The sequence below is a fragment of the Bombus vancouverensis genome, unplaced genomic scaffold (assembly GCF_051014615.1).
Source record: "Bombus vancouverensis nearcticus unplaced genomic scaffold, iyBomVanc1_principal scaffold0051, whole genome shotgun sequence".
NCBI classification, from domain to species: Eukaryota; Metazoa; Arthropoda; class Insecta; order Hymenoptera; family Apidae; genus Bombus; species Bombus vancouverensis.
The window spans coordinates 76060-87763 of record NW_027468942.1 but is presented as its reverse complement, the minus strand read 5'-3'; the positions used below and the strand labels follow the sequence as shown (position 1 = coordinate 87763).

Here is an 11704-nt window from a genome sequence, read left to right as displayed (position 1 = left end):
ATTTTTGGAATTTTCAATGTATAATTTGAGATATTCTATCAGCACGTGGTGAGGTCTTTCGATTGAACCGTTACTTTGTGGATGATATGCCGTCGTGGTGTATTGTTTGATGCGGAATCTCTTTGCTACTTTCTTCATTTGTGAGGATGTAAAGTTCGTTCCTTGATCAGTGAGAATAGCTCTCGGTGATCCGAAACGACAAATAAATCGCTTTACAAAAGCGTCCGCTATCTCGGCTGAAGAGATTCCTCCTAGTGGAATCCCAATTGAGTATTTTGTTAATAAATCTTGGATGGTTAATATATATTCATTTCCCTTTTGAGTTTTTGGTAATGGTCCTACAATATCCATACTAATTTTATCGAATGCTTTACCTGGTGTGTCTGTAAGTACCATTGGTTGTTTTGCTTTTATTCTTGTGAGTTTCTTTAATTGACATTCCTTACATGTTCTTACGTAATCTTGAATTTCCTTTTTCATATTTTCCCAATAGTAGTGTTGTCGTATTCTTTGATAAGTTTTGGTAATTCCTTTGTGTCCTGCTACGCTTGATTCATGTTTTTCTCGTATTATGTTGTTCCGCGCTTCCACAGGTGGAGTAATTACTTCTCCAGTGCAAATGGTGATGGATAAGGTTTTTTCCATAAATATTTCCTTTAATTTTCTGATTGTATATCGCCAGGGTATTTCCTCCAAGTTTCCTTTGCTAATGCTGAACGAAGTTAACTGTTTTTCATTTACTGCGTCTAATAGAGATCTTAGCGAGTTTAATAAATTTTCTGGTGTTATTGGAATATTTCTATTTTCCTTTATCGGTAGGAATACAATGTATTTTCCAGAATCGTAATTCAATCTTGCTTTTTCTAACATTAAATCTTCATAACGAGGTAATTTTCCCGTTTCCTTCATTTCTAAGGTTCCTTTATCTATCGGATTGCCATGTATATCTATAAATACTACTTTATGGTCATTTACTCTCGCAATTGAGTCTCGGGTTTCTGAAATTCTTAGTTCCGCAATTATCGTAAGTCTCGTGTCCTTTTCTCGTTGTTGAATTAGTTCTGGAATTACAGTGGAGGTCTCTTTTTCGCTTGTTGTATCCGTGCCTTCTTTTTCTCGATTGGTTATTTCTCTATCTGTACTTACATCGATTTCTGCTAATGTTTGGTTTAAATATTTTATGGGGGTTTCTTCTATTGTAAAATGTTTTCGGGTAAAACCCTTTCCTTGATTTTTAGAATCACTGGATTGAGGCAAGACGTGTGGTTTAGCTTCGAATATGGGAGAGTCTTCGGTTGACGTATCTATTTCGAATCTTTTTGAGACAGGATAGCGAATTGGTGAGACTTCCTCTCTCTTTCTGATTGATAAACAAACTTCCGGAGGGTTCCTAGATAATGCGTCTGCGTTTGCGTTCGCCCTGCCTTCTTTGTATACAATATCAAATTCGAAGTCCGATAACTTTAATTTCCATTTCCAAATTCTTGAAGTAGGATCTTTGATAGAATGCATCCACACTAAAGGTTTATGATCGGTTACGATGGTAAACTTTCTTCCGTAAAGATACGGTCGGAAGTGCATTGCGCTGTAAACAATTGCCAGACACTCCTTTTCTATGGTAGAGTAGTTTTGTTCGGCGGGATTTAATAGCCTTGAGGCATACGCAATCGGCAAATCCTTTCCGATTGGCCCTTGACTCAGTACACCGCTTATTGCATATCCTGATGCGTCTGTAGTAAGGTTAAAGGGTTTAGAAAAGTCTGGATATTGCAGGATGGGTTTCGTCACTAACGCTGTCTTTAAATTATTGAATGCGTTTTCTTGATTTTCTGTCCATTTAAAGGGAGTGTCTTTCTTTAATAGTTGTGTCAATGGTTTCGCGACCTTGGGGAAATCGGGGTATAAATCTTCTGTAATATCCTGCTAGTCCCAGAAATTGTTTGATATTTTTCGCCCTCTTTGGTCGTGGAAATTTTGATACGGCTTCGACTTTCTTTGGGTCGGGTTTCACGCCATCCTCACTAATTACATGTCCTAAATAATTCACCTCGTGTCGTAAAAATTCGCACTTATCAGGTTGTAATCGTAATTTAGCTTTCCTCAGTCTTTCCATTAATTTATTAAATTTAATTTCGTGTTCTTGGAGAGACGTGGAATAAATCACTATGTCATCCAGATAGACGAATAGTTCTACTCCTTGCAGACCAGATAATATTGAATTCATCAAACGTTGAAATGTTGCTGGGGCATCTTTTAATCCAAAGGGCATTCTTTTGAATTGAAAATGCCCGTATGGTGTCGAAAATGCAGTTTTGCGGGCATCTTCCTGTGACATACGGATCTGGTGAAAGCCCGATGCCAAGTCAAATGTGGAAAAATATTTTGCACTTCCTAATTGATCCAATATTTCTGTAATGTTGGGTAGTGGGAAGGCATCGCCAATCGTTTTATCGTTCAATTTTCTATAATCGATGACTAATCTCCAGCGCTTCTTTCCTTGCGAATCGGGTTTTTGGGCACAATCCATAACGGGGAGTTATATGGAGATATTGATGGTTCCACTACGTCCGTATCTAGTAGTTCTTGGACCTGTCGATTTATTTCTTCTCGATGTATTGGTGGATATCGATACTGTTTAGTATTGATGGGTATATTATCCGTTGTAATTATCCTATGTTCCAGAACTTCGGTTGCTTCCAATGTATCTCCTGGAATATGAAACCTATCTTGATTATTACGAATCAATTTTTTAGCATTTTCCTTTTCTTCTTCGTTCAAATGTTCGAGTCGTAGTAACTCATTTATTTTATCGTATCTACTTTCCTCCGATCTTAGAACTGTATTGCACGCTGTCCTAGGAAGCGGGGGGGGGGGGGGATTTTCAAATTCTTTAATTACCATCGTTGGTGTTGTAAATACGTAATCTCTCGAAGTAGTATTTATTACTCTTATGTAACCTTTTCCTTTATGATTCCTCACAACTGCATTACCAAAATAGATTCCCTTGTTCGGCTCGATTCTTGGAATAAATCCCTCTTTTATCTCTGGATTAGCGATATTAATCGAACACGTTATTGAACTTCGCTTCGGTATAATTATTTTTTCTTTAGTATCGAAGGGAATATAAATATTTCCCCATCTGATATGTTTTCCCTCATAATCTAAACGAGCCTTACAACCTGCAAAAAATTCGGATCGTAGGATTCCGTCTTGATCGATTAGCAATGAATCATCGACTACATGAAAAACAACCGGATGGCCCGCAACCTGTATTACCGTCTGCCCTAAGAAGACCAGGCTCGTTGCCGTAATTCCTCGCACTTCGATTGATTCCTTTTCGTCGATGATGGCTGCATCGAGTATAGCAGGTTTCTTGATAATGTTGATTTCCGATCCAGAGTCTAATAATAAACTCGTCTTAGTCTTTAGATTTGGGGAAACTATTCGTGCAGTTGGGGTCGTTGGGGAATCGTTAAATTTTATTGAAATAATTCGGAGAGGTCGCCTTCCGAATCTGAATTCAACTCCTGATGATTTTCCTTCGCCGGTTGCTTGTGCTTCACTCTTTTCCTTTTGCCTTGAGATTCTGGATTCTCTGTCTGTGACCTCGTTTGGTTGTGGGATGACTCCCCCACAATATTTAGTGGTTGTTCGTTCGATCTTATGGTCGGCATTGCGTTCGCTCTGTCTCTCGTTATGGGTGGTGGAGTCGATCTCGCGGGGGTGGCTGTCCTTGTTGTGTTTGTTGCCGTCGGCGCCGGTCGCCTGGTTGCCGCCTGTACTCTTGGGCGATTCGGCGTATCGTTCCTTCGTGGCTCGCTCCATTCTCCCGAAGGACGTGTTTGGTTTCCCGATGGTCTCGAAGCATAGGGTACGATTAATCCGGCATCTACTCGGGCTTTAAATTTGTAACAGTCTTTCACTAGATGCCCGGGTTTTTTGCAATAGTTACACGTGATATTTTGTCTTGTAGAATTCAAAAAATTCTGCGATGGAGGTAGCGATCTTCGATCTTGGCGGTTGTTCCTGATATTGTTGTTAGTGTTCGAAGGATGTGCGTTGTCGCGTCTGTAATAGTTCGAGGGTGTCGGTCGTTGGGGTCGCGTTCTATCGGTTATTTGTTTCAATTCGTGTGTTGCTTTGACGGCTTGACGATACGCATCTTCTAAAGTATGGTACCCTGCTATTTTTACTCGCACATATACCTCGTTCGGAAGTCCTTTAACGAAAGCTTCTTTCGTTTCCCAATCTATAGTATCTTGGATATCGGGGGATATGATGCCGTAGTCGCCTCTTTCTCCGTCCATTATTGCCAATCTAAGATTTCTAACGCGATCCATATAATGTAATATGTCTTCCCCGGGTCGTTGAAATATCGTTCCTAATTCCTCTTTATATTCGTTAAGAGATTTCTTTGGGCCGAATAGATCCTTTAATTTGTTTCCGAAACCGTTTAGACTCATTAATTCTGTGTCTTCGATGGCGAGGAGCGCGTGTCCACGGAGCTTATTTACTAACAATTTTACCAATTGAGGTTCTTGATATCTGGGAATCATATTTCGCGCGCGCTCACAAGCTCTTAAAAAGTGGAATACCGATGGTCGATATCCGTCAAACACTGGCACCGATTCGATCGCATCTTTTAGCTTAATTGGCTGGGTATGTCCACTCGGCTGGACCGTCTCTTGTTGCGTTGTCGGCGGCGATACGGGTGTTTTAGGTTCTTGTTTTAAGTTCGAATAAGCCGCTTTGTAATTCGGCGAGTTTTGCACTCATATCGCGAAAGTTCGCATCCCATGCTTTAAGCTTTTCCGACAATGTCAAAACCATTTCTTCGTCCAACGATTCCACTACACCCGCCATTGTTTCTTAAATATTTGTTAAATATATATATTAATCAAGATAGACTAACTAAATATTAACGACAAGACATGACTGAACTCGGTGCAAAGGAATAAAGTTATGCTACACGAAATAACTGGTAACACAATACACAAAACATTAACTAAATTAAACGAGACTTACATAAATGCAAGTCACGTATAATCGAAACAATGACTATTGAAATTCGGTAACAATACAATCCATGCTATCGCATTAAAGTAGCACACGGTATTGACACACACAATATCACGAAACACAAAACAATATTACAAAACACTACTAAATAAAATTATAGTGATTAACAATTAATTAGTTATTTCAACAACACGTTACTGTTGACATTAAACCAACGCCATACCAAAGAGACACGCGAGCGACCATGTTGAAAAATTTGTCGCGCGCACATACAAATAACAGCCAATGCAATACAATACAGCATCATAATAGCAATGTTAGGTACTAATAAAAAAAAAAACACAAGAAAATGGGGGAGAGAGTTAAGGAAAATATATATAATAAATAACAACTAACATAATTATAACATATTATATATATTATATTATATACAGGGATACAGTATTCGTACAAAGGAACAGATCCAAACGAAAATTATATATATAAAAAAAAAATAAATAATATATATATGTAATATCGTGATATAATATATTTACAAGGAATGGATGATACAGATGTTAATCGGACAGAAAAAGACGATCGTTGTTCAACCTGAACTATTCACACCAAACGTACAGAAAACAGCACAACTAAATAATTAGATAACGACTCGACTTTCACAAAATGCAATCAACACTCTCTCGGCAACGCCACTCGCAAACTCTGTTTGTTGATTCCTTTTTTCCCGTCCCTTGGCAACCGCTCGTGGCCAAGATCACGTAGGTCTCCTCTTTCCAAAACTACGCGATCAAAAACAAACGCCTCGGCTCTCGCGACATTCCACGCGGTTCACCCGCCAACTCCCAGGCCTCTCACTCACGATACTACATATATACATTAACTATTTTTATATGTGTGTACAGAACTGATGGCGAACTCATCAACCATTTTTTGAACGACGGATGGAAGAACATGAATAGCCATCCACACAGTGGAACTGTAAAGTATTTGTACGCCACTCACGAAACCAAACACTGATGCTATCCACCTGTAAACAAACAACATTTATAACTATGCATATAATTTTCACTTATGTTCACCACTATATATATATACACGCATGTTGTAAAGTAGGCGATATTTATAACATTCACTTCTTCAGAGAGTAATATAGATGTATAACTGTTGTGTGGGAAATGTAGGCAATAATTTGTATTCCCATATCCTCGAATTTCCTTAACAAATATATATAAATATAAAATTTTCTTTTTCTATAAAAGGTTATTCCTATTTCTGATAAACTCGAGAAATGAAAACATTATACCATGATACACTGACACAAAGATACACCACACAGAAGAAACTAATAGAGAACGCTTTAAGCTTGGCAAACTTACCGCCCGACGAATTTGCATACACCATAACCAAAACCCAGGACACATGGCTTTGATCGCAGGAGAAGCGGTCCATATAGTCAAATGCATTCCGGTACAAGTAAAGGTACGACATACAACAAAATGCTACTCGGAACTACCCGTTTGGCAAAGGAATCGCACCACAGGAACTCCGCCCGGACGTGCGCCAAACGTGGCGATATTCAGCACCATCGTCGTTGGCCACAAGCGGAATGTATACCCAAAAGACCTCGATGCACTACGGGACCACGTCATGTTCCCGGCAGAAAATCTGCAGTCTTGAACGCATTGGCCAGAGGAGCAACAGGAAAAACAATCGTCCCTGGAACAGTAAACATCCTGGCAATGATGGACAAAACACATTAACGACAATAGCGAAAAATACCGTATCAAGCTTATGGACTGGTTTTATGGAATTTGGAACTGTCAGTGCAGCAATATTTGGAAAATCGCCCTATTAGGAACAATATGCGGCTCAGTCACCCACCCGCTACTATACCTCAAAAGAAGACGAAATATCGATGATCAAACAGCACAACCTCAAGGGATATCGATAACACCGGTAGTCACTCAACTACCAACGACATCTACGTCCGCCTTGAGCGAACTCAGAGATACCATCAGTCAAATTTCCTTTGGAAATTTGAACTCCAAGGGCGGGGATGTCACGTCCCGCGCTCCGCACGCGCCGTAACAAGAACAAGAAAACCATTCTATACAAAACACGCGAATAAGGATTTGAATGCACAAACGAACACACGGCACTACGAAACGAAAGGAAGGATTAACAAAACGAGGGCGATTAACGGATCCAACCAATAAACAAAATACATATACACACAATTCTAAATAAACCAGGAAATAAGAATAACTACAAAAGGGGAAAATAATTGAAACGCCAGGAATATATATATATATATAAATATATTTCAATCAATCAATTTGGAGAGTTACATATAAGTATAAACATATATGCCGAACATGTAATAACCTAGTAAATATTAGAGACAGTGCTTCCAATACTATGCAATAAATACAATATTATCAATTTATGAAATATAAGTATACATGAAGTCAAAAACTAATAGTTTAACGAATACATAAAACATACAATATTGTATTATTAAAGAAATGAAGGTTACATTGTCAGAAATATATATATGTGTGCGAATTCTATCAAACCGATAATCTAAGATACATACTTAAAACTAGCCTACATTCCGGTAAAGGATAAATAAATAATTGACATTTCATTTCGTATGAATACTACACTGCCAAGAGAAATATGCATATGAATACGTATATATATATATATATATATATATATATATATATATATATATATATATATATATATATATTATATTATCGAATACTCTATAAAATAAACTACTCAAAACAATAAATAACGCAATCGAAGAATTACAAAACATTAGCCATATTAAAATGACACGCAACATAAATATATATATATATATATATATATATATACGTATATTCACACGAACAATACTTTTGTCACTTTAAAGCAATATTAATAAATAAATGTTCTAATTGCGGTAGAATAAGGAAAAACGAGCGGCAGACGGAAAATTACTTCGATATTAAGCAAAACTAAAGACCCGTCACTATAACTTTACTGATGACATTTATGAGCAGCCATGTTAGATTTACACGCGTATAGCGACAGGAATATTAGGGATTAATGGAAGTCAGTCGCGAGAAATAAATCATGAAAACACATTGTTAACACTTTTCTTTAATAAAATCTGTGCGCAACTACAAATGTAAAAAATATATATATGTCGGAGATGAAAGAACACCGGAGTCTGTAATTGAACAATTGTAGTTATTCAATCCGATTGTAATTGTTGGAGAGTTGTGATAATGAGCTTGGGCTCGAGGCGACAGTCAGTCGCCGAACGTAGCCGCGGTCAAGGGATGAACGCTTTGCCCAACAAACATATGGAATAATTCTATAGCTCTCCTTAAAAGAAATATTCGTGGCGACACGCGACAGTAAACATTCCAACGGTTTCTGTCCCGTGGCTCGCCACACGCAGACCCTATTCTTCGAGTAAGATGATTGCCAGATGTCGATGCGTCTCCGCAGTACATGTTCGGCTAGCCCGAGGGCCCGTTATAAATCTTAAGGTTTAGTTAACTAAAGTCCTTCAAACAGACAAACAGTCTTTGTCCCAACTACGGGAAGATAGGGGAGACATATTTTTCAACGAGCGGCGTCTCCCACTAGCAACTTTCCCTCGAGGGCGGCTAGCATCTTTTTCTAACCACCGATATGGAGATTGACCAATTAGCAGCAACGTCAATTTCCCTTACTTCCTAAACGAAGGCTTTCCTCGACGAATCCGATGATCTCGTGTCCTTAGACACACCCCAGTATAGTTTTTCCTCTGTGGAATCATCGGGACGGGACGCGCATTCTTTGACGCGCTCCCGTCGACCAAAGAGTAACGTCTTTACGCTCAGCAATTATCGTTTACGAGTCAGACTTAGATTCAGCGAGAACGCCTATCTGTCATCCCGTTGACCGCGGATTCGTTATTGAACCTGGGATCACTGTCACTAGTGTCGCGGACGTCTCACCGCCGTGATAAATTGTCAAACCTGTGTTATTCATACCTGTGTCAATAAATCGTATCTTCGTTACACCGCAACGATGGCTACCTTCAATGAAGACTCCTCAAACACCGACAACCCTATCCCCCCTGCTTCTCCGACATATATATATAATAATTCTATATTGAAAAAAATATGAAATTAACATGATATATACATTACTACATAAGTTATATATAAAATATGTATATTATACCCTTGCCTACTGACTGATATGAATTTCTTTCGGTCTCGAATGCGTTAAAAGAGAGCGCAAAGAAGTCGAAATTACTTATTGTAATTAGTAAAACGACCTGAGAGGCAGACAGATACAAGAAAGAAGGAATATTATATTAGCGGCATTATCATGTTTTTGCTCTCTTTAATTCTTTCATCGAGACAGACAATCTACAGGTATTAATCGACCAATTTCTCCAAGCTGATAACTTCGAATTGATGTTTATATATAAGAAGTGTTATGTGTTAATCTGTCTAAATGTTTAAAAGGTGTTATAAATTAAATGTTGTTAAACGATACGTAATTGCCTTTTGATCGTAAATTTTACTATCAAGGGGTCTTTTATGTATGCGTAATCATTGTGAATTATAACAATTTATGTGATCGATATTAAAGGTGTTTAAAAGCATGTATTTTTTTCTATATTATTATTCTCCTATATTATTATCCTATATTATTATAGCATTCCTATATTATTATAATATCCAATTACATGTTGATACACAAGATATACAGATTATTATTTATAACGTTTTAGTTTTCTTAATTGAGTCATTCATTTAGTACAAATGATAAGAAATTAGTAATAATTCACAAAAAAAGGATATCGTAGTAGAAATATTATAAAAAAACATTTTCTGTTTTAGTGTAGAGTTACTCCTTCTTACAGACAGTGTCGTACAAATCTGTACGTCTCTGAGAAAATGTAGGTATCCGAGCCCTTACTTCCTCAACAACTTTTAGATCTGATAGAAAAAAGAAACATACGAAGTAATAAGTAATGCTTACTAATAAATTCAACAAATACAAAGGAAGATGGCTAAATCGATAAATTAACGAGACTAAAAATTAATTACATCATGGATCTCTCGCTTTTAATTTTAAGCTGTAAATTACCGATATCGGTGACTGCCATATTCTCTTGAGTTTCCAAATCGTAAAGAATCTTTCCTCAGGGATTGGTCAACTGTGTATGTCCCCATGCGACGTAACTTGCTTAAGGAACACGAGCCGGTGATATGCAGGCAACGTATAATTGATTATCATTCGCTCTGAAACGCTGAAGTAATGACCAGTGCAGTGGTCCAGTGGTCATATTGAATGCCGCTGGATATATCAGCATTTGGCAACCTAACCCAGAGAAGCAGGAAATATGAAGCCACCGAATACCAATTAACTTCGTAGTTGCACGGTTCACATTCCATCATTTCTGAATATGCGAGGACAGTCCTCTTATTGTGCTTTTAATTCTTTTATTTGTTTCATTTTCAGCAAATATACTGGTTTTTTAAATTAAGCTTCTTTTTATACAGAGTTACAGATTATATTAATTTTATATAGAATATATTTAAGAAAGATATTTAATTTTTTGCTAGTTAAGTATTGATCGATTAAGTTACTGTACCTTTGTTCCGATAAATGCGTGCCATTTCCTCGAATCTAATATCATAGCAAATGCCAATACCTATTTTGCAGCCCTTCACATCGAACGTCGTTAGGGAGTTACCAGGACTGAGTGAATCACTCTCTCGAAAAGTAATCTTATTAGGAATGTCGATGTCGAATAGATGTACCTAATAACATAAAAATGTGGTCGCTAATTATATTGCTGCAACTTTTGTAATTTAATATCAAAGTTACCAACTCCTAAACTTTAATTATTTTTTATTTAATAACTGACAGCGTTTTTATCACTTTCTTTTATTAAAAAATCTTATCATTTAATAATGTTTAAAAAGGAGAAAAAATAAGTATAATAATATTTTAAGTATGTGAAAAATTTATACAACAACAAACACATTACAACAAAAATGGGCGTTTCCCGTATCATAACGTATTTTATAAACCGCAAATTATAGAATTGGTTATAGTATACGTATGTACATATGTATATTCCTAAATTATTCCTAGATAGAGTCACTTTCTTCACCCCGATATTTTCAAATTCAAAGCCATAAAGGAATATATTACTTACCTTTCGGTGTTTTGCTATCAAAGTTCCATCGGGACCCCAAATAGTAGAGGTATTGTACAATTTATCGCCCTCTATTTCAGGCATCGTACCACCAACTACATAGATGTTGTTTTCTTTAGCTGCGTTCGATGAAGCAACGCTCGTTTCACCATCAGGAATACTCTCGGCGTATTTTGGAAAGTACTCTGCATTGCAATATTTCAATTAATGAAAAATAACTGTCTTTTGTTCCAACCATAAATTAAATTGAAATGTTTGTCAGTTTTTTATTTTTAAATTATTAAAATAACTAAGTTTTATATTTCGACTTAATTAAATATGCAATTACTTAGCTAATAGTATATATAATAAATTGTTTCTACAGGTCCAAAATGAAAAATGAATATTTAGAAATATTTAATTACGACAATGCTATTTGTGTTAGCATCAGTGGCTTGTTACTCAACGACTTTGCTAGTA

The 11704-nt window shown here is 36.9% G+C and overlaps 1 protein-coding gene across 1 annotated transcript; it reads right to left on the bottom strand.

The window, feature by feature from the left end:
- Positions 1–9660: 9660 nt before the first annotated feature.
- LOC143304716 (omega-amidase NIT2-A-like) lies at positions 9661–11397 on the bottom strand. The gene is made up of 4 exons (XM_076627241.1): positions 11246–11397; positions 10676–10844; positions 10168–10401; positions 9661–10016 (listed from the first exon to the last, which is right to left on the bottom strand). Exons 1-3 carry the CDS (start codon positions 11327–11329, stop codon positions 10268–10270), a joined length of 387 nt encoding a protein of 128 aa, XP_076483356.1. The 5' UTR covers positions 11330–11397; the 3' UTR covers positions 9661–10016; positions 10168–10267.
- Between the last annotated feature and the right edge of the window lie 307 nt (positions 11398–11704).

What these genes read in the sequence shown, in the direction of transcription:
- LOC143304716 (XM_076627241.1), bottom strand. Translation starts at nt 11,329, where the DNA reads ATGCCTGAAATAGAGGGCGATAAATTGTACAATACCTCTACTATTTGG. An exon ending in TGATAGCAAAACACCGAAAG is followed by an intron (nt 10,845 to 11,245) that starts GTAAGTAATATA and finishes TTATGTTATTAG; the next exon opens with GTACATCTATTCGACATCGA. An exon ending in ACGCATTTATCGGAACAAAG is followed by an intron (nt 10,402 to 10,675) that starts GTACAGTAACTT and finishes TCTCTGGGTTAG; the next exon opens with GTTGCCAAATGCTGATATAT.